Here is a 20,654-nt window from a genome sequence, read left to right as displayed (position 1 = left end):
AATCCTAGCATTCTGGGAGGCTGAGGTGGGTGGATTACCTGAGCTCACAAGTTTGAGACCAGCCTGAGTCAAAGCCAGACTTGGTCTCTCAAAATAGCCAGGTGTTGTGGTGGGCGCCTATAGTCCAAACTACTTGGAAGGCTAAGGCAAGAGAAACACTTAAGCCCAAGAGTTTGAGGTTGCTGTGAGCTGTGACACCACAGTACTCTATGGAGGTCAACAAAATAAGACTCTGTCTTAAAAAAAAAAAATTAGGGCAGCCCACCTGCAGGTCACCAAGGCACCACTGTACCCAAAGCCTCAGTGACTTCCCCAGTATCATACATGGGGAACTCGGCCATGCTAGTCTCGGCCTGTCCCCTCCACCCCCAACAGCTGACTGGCACCCAGCAGAGCACACAGCACACCTGGGCTTGCTGCCCCTTCCTCCCTGCACACACCCCACCCTGGACTGAGGGCCAAGGACAGAGGGGTTAGGGCTGCAGGGTCTGGAACTCAGGAAGGCCAGGTCCCTCACAGTGAACCTAATTCTTCTGAGGTGAGGCCAGGCCCAGGCCTGTGCAGCAGGGTAACCATAGCACTGGCAGCTGTAAGAGGCCCTCCCCTCCATATGCCCTCTGTGTTGGCCATTTCCAGAGCCAACCATAATGCACCTGCCTGCCTCAATTACAAGCCTACCCTGCTCTCCCATCCATGCCTACCCTGCCTGCCTGAGGACAGGTGGTCAGAAGAGGAGGCCCAGACCTTGGGTCCCCAGGCTGGACTCACACACATAAGGTGACCAGAGAAAAGCTCAGAACAAGGTTATGAGCTGGGGAGGGGAGGAGCCAGTGAGGGCAGAAGGAGCCCCAGAAGGCTTCCAGTAGGAAGCAGGGCTTTGAGTCACAAACTCTCAGGACCTGAAGGGATCACAAGGCTGCCTGAAACCAGACATTAGCAGACCCACCAGGAATCCCCTGAGCACTGCCTGCCAGAGGCCCTGACCCCCACCTAGGTGCTCCCCTCTGGGCCCTCCTTGTTATCCCAGACAGCCCTTTACATGTGGCTTTCCAGAGATACAGCTTCCACTGTCTGCCGTGCAGGCCACAGATGAAGCGTGTTCTGCACCTGCCACCCAGTGACAGTCCTTTGGCATAGAAGCATGGACCTGAGGACTCACCTCCTGGGTTGCACTGCCTCAGGCAGATCACTCCCAGGTCTCTTGGGCCCCTCAGGGTCTGGGCAGGACTACACCATGATGTCCACACTCACTGCTGTGAGCCCAGCACCATAGGAGGGTCACCTTGGTCCTTGAGGGAGGTGCCAGCCAGCTAGCTCCATCATCCTTGCAGGCCACATACCAACAGGGCTCTCCCCACCCCTCTAAGTAAGCTGACCACAACAGAGAGCAGGACTGAGGGGCTAAGAGCAAGGTCTGGCTTTGAAGGGTGGGGCTTGAAGGGTGGATCGGGCTTGGCCTTCAGTGGGGAGAGCAGGGTAGGAGAAGTGAGAAGCCGCACAGGTCTTACTTCACATAATTTCATATCTGTCCCCAAAGCAATTCAGGACTCTGTCAGTGCTTTCTCAGACTTCAACCTGGGGGTCTTGTTAACATGCAGATTCTGATTCAGTGGATCTGGGTCAGGCCTAAGAGTCTGCATTTCTAACAAGTTCCTAGGGGATGCTGATGGTGCTGGCCAGGAGCAAACTTGAGCAGCAAGGGGCTGAGTTACAAGAAAAACTCTTGATCACAGCCTAGCAAAACTAAAACCAAAGAGAGAGAGGAAACTGCTCATGGTTCTGGAGAAAGACACCACTGAGCATCACTTCCATCTGAGCAAGAAAGGAAAGCAGTGTTTACCAGCTCTTACTCTATGATATCAAAGATAACTGTCACCAACAGAAAGTCTCTTCCCTGGTTCTGACTGCCCAGGATATTAATTAAGCAGATCTTCCTATGAGATTGAAAAGCAGGCTGTGTTTTAGGCACACAGCTGGACTACTTAAGGGAAAGACTCAGACTGGACACCTCAGTAGAGTAAATCCCAGATGCAGAGTCATGGTTCAGGTAAAACAGCACACCCGTGCCCTGCCTGGGCTAGTGGCAAGGTCAATGCCCATAGGAGACCATCCTTCTACCACTTACTGGCTTAGACACTAGCTGGCTCAAGTGCCCAGACCAACGGATGGAAGTCTAGAGCTATGATGGCTCCCTGCACAGTCCTGGGTGTTGGTGGGGGAACAGCTGGGACCCCGGCCTGAGCCATAGGAAGGGGCGAGGTGGATCTGAGGACAGCGGAAGAGCTCCACCTCTTCCCAGTAATCAGGAAAGTCTTTGGAGGAGGGAACATGGCAGACAGACCTGTTTATGTAAAGGAAGGGAGGTGGTTTGAAGAGAGAAAGGTCCAAGCAGAAAAAGGGATGGGGGGGCAGCTATAGCAGGGGCAGCACACATTCCCTCACTACCCCTGTCCCCACAGAGAGGGGCTGGTGGGGATGGGATGGTATGCCACGCTCGTGCCACTCTGATTCACCCCAGGATGTCCCCATGAGCCTTAACTTCTCTCATTAAGGGGATTCCTTCGTCCCCCTCCTAGGTTGGTGTATTTGAAGAGGCCTAGACTCTGTCTGGGAGCACTCAGGCTAGGGGTGCAGAGGTGGAGAGGATGTGGGCTCTGCCCTCTAGTGTCCCCCACCCACCTAGGCCTGTCTGTATGAGAGCTGGGCTGCATGTGGGGCTCAGACAATAGGGTTTCTGAAGGTGACTGGGCACAGCCATGGGCAAGGCATGGGAGAGGAGGGTCCTGGACAGCCTCACTGCCCCAGCCTGGGGTTCTTACTTAGTAGAACAGATTTGTTCCTACGACAGGCCACCACAAGTGGCCTTGTGCATCACTGTAGCCTAAGGGAATGTCAGGGAGAGCACAAATGGGTCCCATGCACCTGGGTTCTCACCCTTCCCCACTCACACTTCTGGGGGACACAGGACTTTCTCCCCAGCCTCCTCCATGGTGAAAGCAATGTGCAGGGACTCTGATGACTTTCCTGAAAAGGAAGTGGAAAATCCTTAAACAAATAAAGCCTTAGCAGGGAAGAAAGAAAATGGGCTTGGCACTTTCTGTGAGAGCTTGGGGGCCATAGGAAGCAGGGTTCGCAGGAGGCGCGAGGTCTGTTGCTGGGCTGCTTCCTTCTGGGCAGGCCAGACAGGGGTGCTGACCCCATCCTTCTCTCCAGGCTGCTTGCAGGGAGAGATCTGAATTGAAGGAAAGGCTGGGCTCCACACAATGGCACGCGGGTGTAGACACCAGGACACTTGCAGATATTTCCAGAGCCCCCAAAGTCTCAGGAAATGAGGGGAGATAGGAGAGGAGGGGCTCCAGGAAGACCCACCCTCTCCTCTGCCCTGCTTGGGGGCCTTCCAAAATCCCAGAGAGTCCTCCAGGAGGCAATGAGTGTGGAGGAAGAAGTTGGGCATCTGGTGTCTGTCAACCTCAGGTCCTGGGCGAGTGCAGCTGTCTCAGACTCAGTCTCCATCTCTGACCAGGAGGTTTGCTGGCCAGGCCCCTCAGGGGCTGCCTACCCATGCCTGCCACTGCTGCCCTCAGTCTCTGTCTCAGCAGGGCACCTCGGCCATGAGCAGGGACTGAAGTCCAGAGCCTTAGAGGGACAACCAGACAGGAAGGCATTTATCCAGCTGGCACAGGAGCAGCTATGGAACTGGGAAAGGAAAGGAGGGGCTCTCCTGTCAGCATGGCTGGGAAGGTGTAGGGAGAGGGGCTGACCTTAGGGGTCAGTGCACAGGTAAGGCTCGGCTGACCTCACTATCTCATGACATTCCACGTGGTCACACTTCTTGGACCTCAGTGAGGTGGACCTGCTCCAATCTCTGCACCCTCCCATCTAGCTCATAGCAAACGTAACCAGCATCTACTGAGCCCTTAGTGGGTATCAGGCCCTGTTGGGAATACTTTGCACTTAACCTTTATACCAGCCTTCTGAGGTTAGTGCTGTTATTTAGTGCCTTTCCCCTTTTACAGAAAGGGAAATTAAGCCTCAGAGGGGTTATTTTGTGTGTTCATTTGTTTTGTAACTTAAGTAAGGTGATACCATAGAGAGGTTGGAGTTAAGATCTAACCTGGGTAAACTCCAGGCACACACAAGCTCATAACCACCTCTCCCTCCTGCTCAGGCCACTTTTCTCATAGCACACGCCCCATGGGAGGTGTGGCAAGGATTCCCCAAACCCAGAGAGAGCGCGGGTAGACAGACTTAGGCCTCTGACCCACAGGCCCAGCAGAAATAAGGGAGTTGGGTCTCGATTCTTGGCCTGGCGACTTGCTTTCCTGCCTCATAGAGATTCCTAAGCAGTTTCCATGGGGCCCCCTCAGACTGCAATGGCCACAGTTATGGTCCCAGACTCTGAGAACATAGATGGGGACACTGTGTCTACCTATGGGCAGAGACCTGCTCAAGGCCACCTAAAGACTGAAAACCATCCTGCCAGCCAGCTGTCTTCCACAGTGGACTTGGAGGTGGCCAGGCCCAAGGGAGCCAGCCAGTTCCGTGCAGCTGGCCCAAGGTCAACAGCAGCATGGAAAACAATGGGCAGTAGGTCCAGACATGGCCAGAGCCAGAACAAAGGCCTGGGCACTTCCTCACATTGAGGCCCCCTCCTTCATGGTTTGCCAAGGCAGGCGGGCAGGGGAAACCTTCATCATGGGGCAGGGATATTTTGTAAAGACCATTCCCAGGAGGGCTGTTGCCACCATCATGGCCAAGATCTGCCTGCCAGGAAGTAGGGAAGAGAAGGAAGAACTGGGTACAGGTCCCTGGGCCCCCACGCTGCTCCACAGGCTGAATCACTCACATGCAGATATCTCCTGCCTGCCCTCCTCACCATGGCCCTAGCTCAGAAGCTAGCATCTCCCCTCCACATATCACCATCTCAGTCTTCTGAAACAGACTGGTGCTACCACCAGCCTACTCTGAAACCCTTGATGGCTCCCTAGTGCTCAGAGCTCACGCTCCTTAGCCTGACATTTAAGCCCTTCCTTCAGGACCCAGCCCTGACATCCTTACCCTTTCTGCCAGTCTCCAACTCACAGGAGCCATGGCCCTGACAGCCCAGCCCCTTGGCCCCCCCACCCTGAGTGCCCTCTGCCCCTCCTCCCCACCTGCCCTTCTTCAGGGTTCAGCTTTGAGCCTGCCCCTCCAAAAAGCCTCCCCAACTGCTCTGGCCCACACAGCTAGTTACACAGCTTCCCCTCCTCTGAGCGCCATGACCCAAATAAAATCCAAGTGGGATCTGAGCCAGGAAGTTTGAAGGGCAGAATGGTGGGAGAGCAATCAATAACAGAACAGTCCTCCCTCAGACTAAGGTTGCCATGCACAGCAGTCTGTTTACACTGCATCCTGATATAATTATTAATAGCACCCTCAGGTGCAGCTCCTGTGCTAGGCGTGGCAGGGCCCAGGGATGGGTGCTGATCATGAGTGTCCCAAGAGCTCCGACAGTGCAACATTGGGTGCCCAAGCAGGCCTCGGAGTGGTGGGGAGTGCGCTTATCTCCGAGGGCTGTGCGCGGGAGGGGGGGGAGCTTTGCTGAACTTCACAGATGTCAACAGGCCTTAAAGCAGAAAATGCCAGATAAGCACCCTGGATCACCCTTATCAAGGGCCACAGGAAAGGCGCCAGGGTTAATCTCAAAACCACACCTAGAACCAACGGTTTAGAGACCTCAGACAGCTTCTCCCCACCCCAACCTCCAGCTGCAGAGGTTGTCTGCCTGGAGGTGGGGCTAGGGGGTGGGGCAGGTGTGGGGAGGATGGACCTTGGGCTTAGTTCCTAACCTGGGACAGGTATGTGGTAGGGGGGTGAGGGAGGAGCCCCAGGCCCAGGGGCAGGGAAACAGCACTGTGGGGTGGGGGGGTGGGGGAGGTCTCAACATCAGGAACCTGGGGCCAGGTGATTAACACCCTCTAACTAGGATCTGGGCTATGAAAGAGGAGCTGAGTGAGTCCCACAGGCATTCAGAGGGTGGGTAATCCAGGAGGGTTTCTTTTTTTTATTAGATCATAATTATGTACATTACTGCATTTATGGGGTACAATGTGCTAATTTTATATACAATTTGGAATGTTTATATCAAACTGGTTAACATATCATTCACCTCACTTATTTGATTGTTATATTTAGACATACATACCAGGAAGTTTTCTTAGAGGAGAGGCCTTAGAGCTGGCCTTGTGAGATGGGTTGGATTCGACAGAGGGACCTGGGGAGCCAGGGGGCAAATGTCAGGTCCACTGAAAAACACTAAGAGAAGACTTCAGGCAGCAACAAGGGGCTTGCTAGGGAAGCAGCTGCTGGGATCTGTCAAGGGTAGAGGAAGGGGCCGGAAGGGAAGCAGGAAGGCAGAGAGAAGCAGTTTGGAGTCACCCTCAGCCCCTGCCCCAACCAGGTTGACTCCATCCAGCCCCAGGACTATCTGGTTTTCGGCCGGTCACCGTGTGAAAGAGAGATGCCCCTGGAGGGCTCTAAATAAGGATTCCTGTCTGGGCCTCAGTTTTTCCATCTGTATTGAGAAGGCCTTGAGCAACCTACTTTGGGGAACAGGACAAGATGGGTATTTTGTGGAAATGTAGGCAGGAGAATGGGACGAAGTGCCACAACCTGGGAGATGGCATGATAAGGAGGTGTAAGACAGGGCACCGCAGGCGCTGGTGACTGTTGAGCACCTGAACAGTGGGGTCCTACACTCTCTGCACATAACAGGTCTTTTGGGAGCACACACCCCTGCCCAATGTGCAGACATTGGCAGTGTCTGCAGGACTACAAGCAGCCTGCTGGCCGCACTTACCCACCCACCTGCCAGCTCACCCCTCATCCTGGGGTTTGCATTAAGCAATCTCCATTATCACAAATGCCTGGCATTTTTTGAATGGTAATTACAGCTCCCACAGCCCCATGAGGATTACAAGATTAGGGAGTAGGGAGGATTCTGGTGGGAGGAGAGAAATACCTGCAAATAGATTTAGCAGCCTGATAGCCTTCTGCAATTTTTAGGATCCCCTAATAAGAGTTTGGTGGCCACCTTAAGGATCATCCACTGGACCTCTGGCATCAAAGGCCACCAACCATCTTTCACTGCCATCATCTCCTTGCTTCTATACTGCCTCCATCTGTACTGCCTCCCTGGTTGCACCACATCTGCCCCTCAACCTCCCTGCAATGCTCCAAGCAGTTCTCTCCTAGGGAAGAGGCCGTGGCCCTAGCCCCCTGCCTTCACCTGTTAAGACCTCTGGGCCTCCCCTCCTTTGGTGACCCCAGAGGAGAATGGCAGACATCAGGGACTTTCCTTGTCTCTACTCTCACTGGTCCTTCCGTGCAATTGTCAAAACCCTGCTTGTCCTCCAAGGCCCAGATTAGATGCTCCCTCCTTCAAGGAGCTTCTCCTAACCTACTGGAAATATTTAAGAGCCAGCAATTAGTGAGTCCTTGGGATGAGCCAGGCCCTGTCCTAAGCACTTCACAATGTATTAACTCACTTAATCCTCATCCCAACTCTCTGAGGTTATAATTTTACAGATTAGGAAACAAGCCCAGAGCAGTCACTTAGGTACCCAAGGCCACACAGGCAGGGAACAGTGGAGTCAGCCCTGTTCTGCTATTTATCCACAAAATCACAAGCCCTGGAGCAGAGCTTCTCAAACTCTACCTCTAATTTAACTGAGGATTTTGTTGAAATAATTCTAGAGCAGAGCCTGAGATTCTGCACTTCTAAAAACCTCTCAGGTGGTGCTAATCCTGCTGGTCTAGGGAACACAGTTTGAGTAGCAGATCTAGAACAGGAAAGTCCTACTGTTGTCGTTGCTTACTTAGCAGAGCTGAGAACCTATGGAAGGCTCCTGAAGACCTGGCCTTTCACCAGCCCTAGCACTTCCAAGCGGAGGAGGGCAGGGCTGGTGCTTTGGATAGGCCAGGTCCCAGCCCAGTCCTGTCTTCCCTTTGAACTCAGATGGAGACCCTGGGGAGTGGCCAGGTGAAATCTGGACTCGAGGCTGCCTTAGGATCCTCTCTAATGACCCTCCAAGCCCCGGCACAGCTCTGACCCCTAAGGAATTCTTGCTCTTCTTACCTGTGCAGCCTCTATGCAGAACACAGTGGAGCAAATAATTCTGCCAACATTGGCGGTCCCTGTCAGCCCAGCCATGGGATGGGGCAAAGAAAGCATTGAGCTGCCATTTGAGGAGGTCAGTGGCTAGTGAGAAGTCTTTGGAGAGCAGCATCAGGTGCTGAGCCTCCCTGCCCCCCAGGCATGGAGAGAGGAGGAGGTGTCTCCACTCCTATGGCCAAGTGAAGGAGGCTTCAGGAAAGCTGCTGAGTGCCCCCAGGGTGTGGGGCACACTCATATGGATGATCCCAGACTCTGAGGGGGAAGGTAGAGGTGAGAGGGGCAGAGCAGGCATACAGGGTGAGCGGGAAAGTTCTGACCTCAGGATCTGGGGGGCAAAGATGGTGCTTTGCGTGGTTCAAGTGTGGATTCTGCAGAAGGGAAACTCAGGGTTTCTAAAAAGGGGGCAGGGGAGAGGCTGGCTCTAGCAGAAGCACTGGGGAGCTTCCAGAAGCAGCACCAACTCCAGAGATCCCTAGCAATGGCAGGTCCCCTTACAAAAGAAGAAACCAGCACTTCCTATATGCCCCATCAGAGGGCCACAGTGATACCCAGTACAACTGCACCAGCCACCAGCGGGAGAGGAGTTGGGGGGTGGGGAGAACTTCCTCCTTCCTCCCCCTACCTCTTTCCAGGGAGCAGCCAGCAACCTGGGTATCTGAGAAGATTCCTGGGGCAAGGCGGGAAGATGAAAAACAGCTAACTACAAATCTCTGTCCCCAAAAGGCCCCTGCAAAGGGGAGGGAAACGTTAATGTAATCTGGTGGACCCTGGACTATCTGAAGTCTACCCATACTCTCCCTAGAAACTCTGCAGCTGGAATGGAGAGCACCCACAGTTAGGAGACGTGGGCCTGCATGCTATTCCTGGGGACTCAACTGCCGCAGGTGGGTTGGGGGAGAGCAGTGCTGGCCTTCCATCCATTCCAGGAAAACCTAGGGGCACCAAACTGTGCATATACCTGCTTCTTGGCTTCTAGAAAAGCTCTTTTGTAATTTGTTGGAACTGATCTTTTTAAGCAACACTGGGAATAGTTTGTTTTCTCCAACCCTGCCAAAGGGACTCTGGTCAGGAGGTTAAGTGAGTTTCATTGAAAAGACACACTTTTCCTTCCCGGGCTGATAAACAAGGCTGCTGTAGAGAAACCAACTTCCTCTGCCCAGGCACTCAGCTGGGGCAGCCTACCTCTGGCCAAGGAAAACAAATGCAAAAACATCTCAGGGATATATAGGAAGCATTTCTGCTGGAGGCCTGCTGTGAATGGCTGCTGCAGTTTACACAGCAAACCCCAGGGGCCTCAGCATAGCTGGGACAAAGAAGTCTGGCCCTCCCTCTTCCCTCCTGGCCTGGCTGCCTCTCCCCAAAGACTAGTCAGGCCACTACACATGCCCCATCCATAAGGACACAAGACAACCTCTTTAGCTGTCACCACCAAATGTCAGTTTCATCTACATGCCTAGCATTTAAAAAGAAAGATCTCCTTTTAGCCAGCACTGCAGTCAACAGGAACATAGCCTGCGAGCTGTTTGTATCCTGAGCCCAGTGGGGGCACAAGGAGACTCCGGTTAGGCTGCTGTCCTGTATTCAGGACTCTTCTAGGCCCTCCTATGCATACACGCCCTGGCCAACACGTTAACCTCCTGCCTCCACATGGCCTGCACATGGTCTCAGCCGCAACTCGCTGGGCACAGGCAGGGTCAGCACAGGGATGGTGGCTCCTATGGGCTCTAACAGTATGTTGTTTGGAGTTTCTCACATGGACCATGGACAGCCTGTGGCAGAAACTCCTAGAGGCTAGCTCTCTGCCTCTGGGCTCCTCCATTCCATCCTGTTCTTGGGAACCATGCAGAGAAGTCCTTCACTTTGATGAGAGACTCTCTCTCTCTCTCTCCTCCTTCACCAGCCTCCCACTGCATTTCCACATTTTCTCATATCCCTTTCTGAAGCCACTAGGATATAAATGAATGGAGTGAACGGGACTCATGCTACAATTTCACTTCATGAGTGATTATATGATTTTGGCATTTTTCCCATCCCAACCTATCCCATCTTTGCCCTGAAATGTGAGGGGGTCCACAAGCTCTGCCCACCCACATTTTCAGCCAGTTCTCTCTGCACATGCTCCCTATGGCCACATGGGGGAACCACCTCTGGTGTCTTTGTTCATCCTTGCTACCCCACACCCTGGCCAAGCGGCCCCTCCCTGGAAGGCTCTTTCTCCTCCATTTGGCCAGGCCCAGCCCACCCTCTAGGTCTACCTCCATCCTCAGGGGACCTCAAAGGGATCCAGATCTTCCCTGACATGGGCTCCCTAGGGCTCTGAACTGCCCCTGGACAGCACCTGGTGCTTCAGACCTGTGCTGATCCAGTGGGAGACAGGGTAGAGCAGGAAACCAGGCAGGGACAGCATTGGACCAGAGGGCATTGTTTGCTTGCAGAGATCCATTAGGAGATGTCTTAGCCCAGGGGTCTCCTGGGCTCTGGGGCCCCTCCATTTACCATCTCGCCCACCCCAGATGTTATCAACACAGATCTTGCATTTCCTTTGCAGCAATAGAACAAATAAGTCTTGGCCATCAGTGTGAGTTTGACTCTTCTTTTATAGAAAGTCAACTACCAGAAATAACGAATACCCAAGGTCCCCAGAGTAACCACATCAGAGGCATTGGCAAGGGGAAAGCCCAGTGGGGAACAAGGGAGGGATGCCGACAAAAGGCAGCAGAGATCCCAGTGGCCTCTTTCTAGTCCTCAGCAGTCACGGCTCAGCCTTTGGGAGGGGATACAGCAGCACACCAGGCCTCCCAGCATGCAACAAATCTTAGGTGGGCCCTTCATAGAAGGGGCAGGTTAGGCCTTAAATGCTTCTGCAGCACTGTTGGCCCAGACAGGGTGACACTGCTCTCAGAGACTTGCCCCTAAAGCCTGGGATCCAGCTGTCACTCCCAGTGATGAGTGGTGGGGCCATACGGATTACCACATCTAAGGGTCACAGGATGGGGTCTGAGCCATTCCAGTTCACCATCGCCCCCTTCCACCTAAGGGCAAAGGAACAAGAGAAAGAGAGTTAGAGTTTCAGGGACCCAGATGAACCAGGGTGGGGGCTCATCCCTTGCCCCCATTTTCTGAGGCTTTTGTCTTAGAGACTTTGAGGATTTCAGGTTCCACACTACCCCTCCATACACACAAACCCACATGCCAATCCCTTGTGAAACATAAACACACCCAGGACCCTGGGGAGTACCGGAGAAGACAGAGGCGGCAAGTGATTCATTCTTTTGTGTGACAACCTACTTTGCACCTAGCACTGCTGGGCCCGCCACTGATGTGACTGATCCACACACAGCCACTTTCCAGCAGTGCCTGATGGTGGCACCTCGAAGCACCCAGGTAGACTTCAATATGGAGAAATCCTGGAGGGTCTCCAGTACAGAAGGTGATCCAGTGGCTGGAGCCCAGAAAGATGGGCAGAGAGGTGCTGGAGGGGCTGAGAGCTGGCAGGGCCTTCTGAGATGTCTAGGCTTTACTCTGGGAGCCATGGGAAGCTAGTAAAGGGTATGAGCACCACAGAACACAATAGATTTTTTAAAGTACTTTACCGTAAGAAGCAATGAGAATAATTAAATTGCAGTCCAAGGTTAGATGTAATTTAATGATAGCTCAGTTATAAAATAAAAGTTATTTTAGGTGAGACTTGAAATTTCCTAACACTTGCTTTTAATACATAGCACTAATTTTCTATAAATAGCTCAGAGGAATCACATTTATAGAGATGCAGCATTTATGCCAAACCTGGCATTAGGTATAGTATACATATACCCTAAGACTGTATATGAACTAGGATACAGGTGAACATATCTCAGTAGCAGTCCTAGAGTGCAGTGTTTAAGGCCAGGATTTATAAATGTTTTCCAAAGCTTGGGGTTTGGATAGAGGGCAAACATCCTGTTTTCCCACCCTCGAATTTTTCTTCAAGACTGATGTCAAAATCTTAAGCATCACACAAGAGGAAAAAAAAGAAGCTTTTCTCTTTTTAACTGTGTATCTGGTATTCTTAAACTGGAACTGCAATAAGAAAGGAGTGAACAGGTTCTCCCAGAGCAACATGGTTGCATTTCCCAACAGAATGCTGGGAGGTGCCGCAAGGCTGCAGTTAATGGGCCTGTATTAGCTTCAGCTAACTGCAAGTCCACTCAGCAGGGAGAGTGGCCGCTCTCTGACTCACACAGCTGAGTGGGTTCTGGAGGTGAGATGTGCTGGGAAGAATCGTGCTGAGCCCAGGTTCCTAGGGACTTGGCTGATCTCCTGGATTGATGGTATTTTGATGATCTGCAGCAACACAAGGCGGGTTTAAAGGGTTCTGCCACGCTATTTGACATTTTCAATGTTCTTTCTCTGCTCATCATCTTCGCAGTTTTAAAGAGTGTCATTTAAAAGGTATGTTCTCCCTCTTTATGAAACAATCTAGCCTCCCACAGAATTTCCCTCCTCAGGCTTCTGCTCTTTGTCTTTCTTCAAGTCAGGGCTTTGCTTCAATCACAGCGTCAGTGTCTCTGATTTTCAGGTTTAAGGTGATACCCTCAACCTAGAAATGCATCAGGATTCATACTCATTATGACCTTCCAACTTACTTTCCCCTTGGTTAAAGGCAACTTCTTGGTATTTGTAAGACTGTATTTTCCCTTGCTGCATATTTTACATGATTCCATTTTTCTTCGAGTGAGCAAAAATATTTCTTGTCATGTGGAGGAAAAATAATCTTAGCTGCAATTCAGTGCTTCTTGTTCCCATAGAAAGGTTTGGCATGGAAAATGATATCTGCGTATCATTTGGGAATAATTATCACTGCACTCTAGTCCTAGCTCCACCAGGGAACTGTGAGGCTAGACCTTCCACAGTCATTGGGAAATGTGAGAATGTAATGTTTATGATAGTCTAGACACAAGTCACAGTTCTGCCTCATGTGGGGACTTCAATCAACATCCCAAGAAATTTTGATTTGTTCATATATGAACATTGAATTGTACCTTCTTGTTAAAACAACCAATATACAAAGCTGAAACGGATGGATGCTGGAAAACTCACTCAGCAAGTTTGAGGGAATTTTTTCCAAAACTGACCCTGTGCTCTCTTCAGTATCATTTGGTGATATCCAGTGATGCTGAACAATCTCCCCCAAAATGGCACTGTATGGCTCTTGTCAACTCATCCTTTTCTTCCTGCGTGAAGGGCTTAGAGGCGCCCTTTCACTACCTGAATCATTTGGTTCTTGGGTCCTTCTGGTCACAAATGCTCAGAAAATGATCTGAATGTGCAAAAACTCCTACCTACTTTTAAAAAGAGATCTTTTAAGAATAAATGTTGGAAAAACTCCCTTAGTAAGGTCCATTGCCAGACAAGAGATGTGTAACACTCTTGAGCTCATCCACAGACCCCCCCTTCCCTTTTGTCAGCAACGTCAGACAAACTAAAAAGCTCAGTATCACTTGTTTCATTGGATAAGGAAGGGTTAAGTGATTCTATGATCCAGGCACTTCAGAAGCTATTTCCCAAGCTTCTGCATGCCAAGCAGAACTATAGGAATCTATTAAGTGCCTTGGGGTTGAGCCAATTTGATGGAATTTACCTGCACCATTCCATTCATCTTGGAGGCAGTTTGACCTGGCTTGGAGAAGTTAGACTGTTCCTAAGTGGTGATACCCACCGCTGATACTATCTGGGGTTGGAGTCTGATAATGTCCCAGGGTAGCTAAGAGAAGTCCAACCAGCAGGGAAAATGGCTGCTGCTCTGACTCCTGGAGCTGAGCAAGTTGTAGAAGTGAGACGTGCTGAGCCTAGGGACTGGGCCGATCTATTGCATCTACTGGGTTAATAGTATTTCAGTAGTCTGCAGCAACACAAGGAGAGTTTAATTGATTCTTACCATATTATATAAGACTTTCAATTTTCTTTCTTTGCTCATCATCTTTGCAGTTTGAAGAGTATCATTAAAAAGCTTTTATTGTATTATTAAGATTTGTAGGCAAGTATTGAAGTTTTGGACACCGGGAACACATCCTGAATCCAGACACCCAGAGGGCAGTAGAGGGGAGGCAGGAAGGAGAGGAACACTCCTGCCTTTGGCCTGGTCCCCGGGACCCTTCATCCTTTATCTTCTCTATCCCTTCAACCCTTTATATTCCCCACTCTGACTCAGGTTCCTCCTATGAGTTCCCAATTTGCAAACCTCCCAGATCCTGGAAAAATAGGATCCTGGCAAATGCTTCAATGCAGGGGTGAGTCATACTCATCTGCCTCTAGACAACATCCCTGTCACACCACCCTCACTGAGCCTCACTGTCAGACAGTTGGGTTTGTGCTTGGTTTTGAGGCTTTTTACAGACCTAACCAAGCCTCCACATCTCAGCCAACAGGTGCAAAATCAGGGGGGAGGACTGGAAGTACCAGAGAGACGCAGTTCACAATTACTATAGAAAATCAAAGTAGAAACATTTTAAAAATGGAAAGAGCTGACGTGACAGATGTTGTGCTTATGTAGGGGATGAATCGTTACCCAGCTGGAACAGTCCTAAAAGTCTGAGTCAAGTACAAAGACCTGTAAGAAGAGCTCTGCACCTGCACCCAATAGCTAGGGACAGGCAAAGAAAGGGAAGGGACCAAATGGAGCTGCTTCTGAGTGCAGCGGTGGTACAGGCAGCGTGGAAGCCCTGGTCTTACTAATTCAGGAGGTGGGTGACAGCATGACGGCTTAGAGCAGGGTTCCTCCCCTCCGCAACTTGGGCATTGGGGGCTGGGAAGTTCGTTCCTGTGGGGGACATCATGTGCATATTAGGAAGTGCACCCTCCCACTGGCTGTGACAACTAAGAATGCCCCCAGGCATTGCCAAAATACCCCAGGGTACAAAATCCTCCCCTGCTGGGGACCACTGAAAATGTCATGGTCTTCAGAGCTCAAGTCCACTTAGTATCACTGATGGGGCCATCACCACGGCAGAGCAGACGTACCTGCCTCCACAGTATGTCAATGCTGCTGAGACTGCATTTCAGGAGGGGAAAGAGTCCGATACAGCCTGTTTCTAAGGACTCCTCTTGCTCACACTGAATTTTCAGACACACAGGCCTGCGTGCAAGTTTCTGTTCCTGCACTGCAGCTACTGGGAACTAGGAGAGGCTCCAGGGTGAGCACCTGGACTAGCCTTCACCCCTGGGCCTTACCTTGCTGTACCTGCCCTGCCCACCATCCTTCAGGAGCAGTTCCTTGATTCGTCCTAGCAGAAGTGTTTTTACCATCAGGCCACCTGGGGGTCCCCCCAGCACCCAAGCCAGGCTCCTCATGCTGAAGCATGCAGGTAGGAAGTGCTACTGCATGAAATGCCCTCTCTATGCCAGCTGCTCCTCCTGGGTGCCTGAGTCTGGGGTAGCTTCCCACCAGGCACCTAGCAGAGATCTCCATTCATACGCCACACTTCCTGCTCTGGACCCACTGCTCCTGCCTCTTGCCTCCCCTTTTCTGCCTCTTCCAAAGCTTTTGCCCAACTTGTCACCATCCAATTCTTTCTCCTCCCCTAACACATGTGCTGAGCCCCTAACAGCTCTCAAAGGAAGGGCTTCTGCAGCTACCATAATACCCTATCAACAGAGAGGGAAACTGAGCCCTGCAGCAATGCTATGCCTTCTGGGCTCACACAGTGTGGCAGCTGCACAGCCAGTACCGGGCAGGAGTGTGGGCAGCAGGGCATCTGAAGACAAGGGCTGGGGGACAGTCAGGGCAGTGAGAGCACCCAGAGAACAAGGAGTCTAGGCGAGTTGTCAGCATGAAGCTGAGCTGGGGTGCCTCAGGCAGGTGGCAGACAGCTGAGGGAGGTGGGTGCTCTGCCCCCATTTCTTGGACACACCATCACCAGCTGGAATTAGATTTTCAATTTCTTATCTGAGCCTCCTGACAGAAACATCTGTGCCTCAGGCCCCGGTTATGAGTTCTTTCCTCTTTTCTCTGGAATGCTGACAACTGTTTCATTTTCTCTCACTTGAGCTAGGCTGGAAACATGAGAGAGGTCACCGCATGTGTCTTGTTTGGAAATGCCCATAAATGAGTTGGTCTTGCTGAGATAGTTAGAGAACAGGAGGGGGAAGGGGTGGGGACAGACCCTACATTCCTGACACAAGCAAAGGTAACAGGAGACTCTCTGAAGTTGATACGTGCGTCACACCAAAGAGGAGAGACAGCACGGGGACCCAGGGATGGTTCAAATTAGGATGCTCTTCTCTAGAGGCAAATCAGCAGTCTGGGCTTGTGCAATGTCACCCTGGCAACAAAGCCAGGTGATGAGAAGTCACAGTGCCCGCTCAGTGACCTTCCACTGGGCAGGGACAACAGGGCCTAAACTCCAGTCCCTATACTGCTCGTGATTCAAGGCACAGCTGGGGTGCAGGCTTCCATTCTGGAGACCTTCGTCTCCCCACCTATAAAAGAAGGGGTTACACTGGATGGTGTCTAAAGGCTATTCTGTGGATCCAAGTGAGCTGCCAACCAGCCAGGTATACAGTGTGTTCTATGCTGGGCCAGGTGTGGGTCTGGGGTTCTTGCAGGGAGACAGCTGGGTATAAGGGTAAGCAATGCATCTTTTCCTGGATTAGAACAGGGTTGATCCTGAACTTGACTTCTAGTTGACTGTGAACTCTCACAGAGCAAAAACTTCCTATCTAGCTGTTTCTTCCATGGAGTCCAGCCCAGAAGTCTGAAGAGGGCTGATGTGATGGAAGAGAAATCTCACCTACCCACCAGCTTGGCCTGCCTGCTGCCCACCCATCCAGCAAGATGGATGAGATGGCCAAAGGCACACAGCTGCCTCTCACTTAGGACTTGAGGCCTGACCCCAGCCTTGGAAAGGATCTGAGCTCAGGCCATGGCACCACACATACTCCCTTCCTGACAAGGCAAGGTCTTCCTACAGACAGCAGCACTAAGCCCCAAGAGGCAGGACCCACTTCCAGAGAGTCTTCACTGACCTGGGAGGCCACTTTCCCAAGTTTCTCCCTTTGAGCTGTTTTGAGAATCTGGGATGAAAACAAAAGCAAAGCCTTTGTAATCCAATCCTGTAGAATAGGATTCTAGGAGTGGGGCCTGCTATTTCCTGTTACAATGGTATGTCATCGCAGGGGCTGGCGGGGAGGCCCAGTGTCACCACTCTTCACTCACCCACCTTTTCCAGGAATAATGCCTGGAAAAGCCTCACTGTGTTAATTGTCCAGGTGGACCCACCCTGATGGAGATTACTGGGGAAGCAGAACAGGCTCCTGATGGCAGAAGCACTCATTGTAGGGTGGGGGGGCACAGCACAGAGGAAAGCACCCTGGCCCAGTGCATTACAGCCAGACGCTGGAGGGGCAGCGCCTCACTCCATGCCTCACTCTCACAAGACAGCCAGGGCAGAGGAAGGGCAGCCACTATCCTTACCGGTCACTAGAGCAGCAGTTCTCAAAGTGTGGTCCCCAGAGGCATACACAGCAGCTCCTGGGAACTCCTCAGAAACACAAATTCTCAGGCCCCTCCCTGAGCCAGAAACCCTGAGAGTGGGGCCCAGCGATCTGTGTTGTCACATGTTCTCCAGATGATTCTGAATCTCCTAAAGCATGAGGACCACTGCTCTGGAGCAAACCTTCCTGATGGGTGAACAGCTAGGTGGATGGAGTCTGGGAGGACTAGAGTCCCAGGCCAGGTGTCTCCAGCTCTGTGTGCTGTGCAGATGTGGTTAATTTCTATCTGTGGTGAGCATGGAGGAGCGCTGCTTGAGGAGAGGCCAAGGAGATTCTTAAGGACAGTCTCATTTGGACATGGGGCCTGACCCCAGCCTCGGAAAGGAACTGAGCTAGGCCATGACACCATCCATACTCCCTTCCTGATAAGGAAGACAACGTCTTTCTACAGACAGCAGCACTAACCCCTAAGAGGCAGGACCCACCTCCAGTGAGTCTTCACTGACCTTGGAGGCCACTTTCCCTACCTCCACTAAAATCATGTCCCAGCTGACACTGGCAGCTTCTCTACTTCCCACATCTCCTCACTGTCACCTGCTGGCACAAGGCCATGAGGTGGGGGAGGGAAGTCTGGGGAGACCAGGCAGCCAACAGAGACTAAGAGAAACTTTGGGCCCATGTGGGCGCATAGACTATCATTACACTGAGTTCCATGGCACACCAGCTCTGGGCAAGGGGCTGCCTTGGGGACAGGCCAGGGCCCTGAGTCATTCTCAAATGACTGCCTGTTGGGACTGAGCCCAAGAAGTCCAGTCCTGGGCCTGTGCTGGGAGGTCACTGGTGAATCATGCAGTGGACCGGTTTGGGGGAAAGAGGAGTTACTCCCAAAGGGAATTGGAGAGGTTTCAGGGTGGTGGGCAATCCCCTAGCAGGCCTTCAAGGAGGGTCCCAGGGGTCCAGAGGCAAGCAGAAGCTGTGCCCAGAGTGCACTCAGAGCCCTGCTCAGGCCCATCTGCAGGAAGGATCCCCTGGCCTCACACTGTCCTGCACAGATGCCAAGGCCAATGTCGCCTCTTTCCCCACTGCTCCCCTTCTCTCATCACTCTGAATGAGTGGCCCTTTGTACATGAAAGGAAAGTGACCTGCATGTGCCCTTAATCCTCCCGATGAAAGAAACACCAGCACATGACCCCACAGGAACGCTTCGTCCCTGGCCCAGGGGTGGGCAGGTGGACAGATAGATGGCTAGATGGGGCATAATGAGGATGTCCCCATCCCCTCCCACTTCCCCTTCCTGGTGTGCTCACTATACACAGGGAGTTCTCTCTCTGTCTCTCTCTCAGCTCCACTCACAGGCTCACTTGTCTGCAGGTGGCCAGTGGCCCTAAGCTCCAGGTGTCCTATGTGACCTCAGGTAGTTGGCACCAAAGGAGCTCAGCCTTCAACCCCACCTCACCACCTCCACTAAAACCATGTCCCAGAAAGGGACGTGTAAATTTTGCTGGAGGTCACAGCAAGTCACAAGTGGTGCAAACAATAATGAAAGCTAGCACTGCAGGCACTTAGTAATATCCCAGACAATCTTCACAAGAGCTGGCGAGCCAGGGACTGTCTATCCTTGATTGATAGACAACAAAGACAGCCAGGGACTGTCTATCCTTGATTGATAGACAACAAAGTGATGTACAAATAGGTGAAGTCCAGTGGTTCACATCCGAAAGTGGCAGAGATGGGGTTCAAACCCAGGCAGCATATCCCCAGAACCTACCATCAAAGGCTGTGAGTCCCACTGCTTCCCCAGAAGGCCCTAGAGGCCAGGTCTGCTCCCTCCCAGTGTCTCCTTCCACTGCATGCTGACCCACACCATGACCCAAAGGCTTTGTAAAGGATCTGTTGGAGAGAGCCAGATATTTCTGGCAGCTGCAGCCCCACCAGGCCCTGTCCTGGGCCTGCTCAGAGCACTCAAAAGGCAAGAGAGCCCTGTGGACTGAGTGCTCTTTCCCCCATCCCCGGCCCCACACTGGCCTGGCCTCAGCCTCCCATTACACACAGAGGGGCTGGGTCAGAAGCATCAAGGCCCCCACCTGCCTCTGAGGTTACAGGTGCCTCTGCTCAGTGTTCAGAATGGCGAGGCTGCTCCTCCCACGGGCCACCCACTCAGAGGGTGCTGCTGCTGAAGGGAGCCACCTGCTGCCACACCCTGTCTAGGCCAAGCTACCCACCTTCCCATCTTGCTCCTTCTGGCCTAAGGGTACTCACCACATCTGGCTGCTTCTGCCTTGAGGGAGAAGGGGCCTCAGGATGCACCCACTTACCCGCCACCCCCACCCTCCCATGGGAACACTCTCAGGTGCTGTCTGAAGATGGGCCATCCCTGTAGGTCACACGCTCCTGCGCTTGGACCCCAGTAACTACAAACAGAGAAACCTACTATGCACAAGTCCTCCAGCATAGCATCTTTTTGATCCATGGGGGTCTCAACTAACCACATCCCTCCCAGGGCAGTCCAGAGAATCATGCTTCCTCCTGAGGGACTGACCACTCCTACAACTGTGCCTTCAGCCATTCAGCACAAGGCTCACAACCAGGAAAAGGCCAGACTCACTTGGTCCTGATGCAGAGCTCGAGGGGTGGGACAAGGTCATTGCTTCCATTCTCAGAGATGGTCTGAGTGGTATCTGGTGAGGAGACAGAGGCACACCGGTCAGTTAGGGCCCTACACTCACCTTGAGGTCAGCAAGGACAATCCCAAGACCTAACCTTTCTAGTACCTGTCCTCTCCTCCCCGTGCTGACTAGATCCGCCCTCATGCTTCATATCACTTCTCACCTGTATACCTCACAGGTCCCTCACCTCCAGACTCCACCCCTGTGCCTGCTTCAGCTATTCAGCTATCACAATATTCTTTCTAAAACCACATCTGCTCTCATCCTTCTATGGCTTGCTATAGCCTGAAGGATAAATCCAAACTCCTCAGCATTGAATTCAGGGCTCCTTACCATGCAGTCTCCACCTCACCTCACACCAA

At 52.1% G+C, this 20,654-nt stretch overlaps 1 protein-coding gene across 1 annotated transcript in view; it reads right to left on the bottom strand.

Annotated features, from left to right (window-relative positions):
• Positions 1 to 10,774: 10,774 nt before the first annotated feature.
• Positions 10,775 to 20,654, bottom strand: part of MINDY4 (MINDY lysine 48 deubiquitinase 4) — a 108,424-nt gene continuing 98,544 nt past the window's right edge. The window contains exons 17-18 of the mRNA XM_012804371.2: positions 20,232 to 20,304; positions 10,775 to 11,187 (exon numbers count right to left, since the gene is read on the bottom strand). Coding sequence (XP_012659825.1) covers positions 11,139 to 11,187; positions 20,232 to 20,304 — 122 coding nt within the window. The 3' untranslated portion in view covers positions 10,775 to 11,138. The remainder of the gene's footprint in view (positions 11,188 to 20,231; positions 20,305 to 20,654) is intronic.

Source organism: Otolemur garnettii, unplaced genomic scaffold (assembly GCF_000181295.1).
Source record: "Otolemur garnettii isolate 467f Iridium unplaced genomic scaffold, OtoGar3 scaffold00028, whole genome shotgun sequence".
Lineage (NCBI taxonomy): Eukaryota > Metazoa > Chordata > Mammalia > Primates > Galagidae > Otolemur > Otolemur garnettii.
Note: the sequence above shows the minus strand (reverse complement) of the source record. Positions and strands in the feature narration are given on the sequence as shown.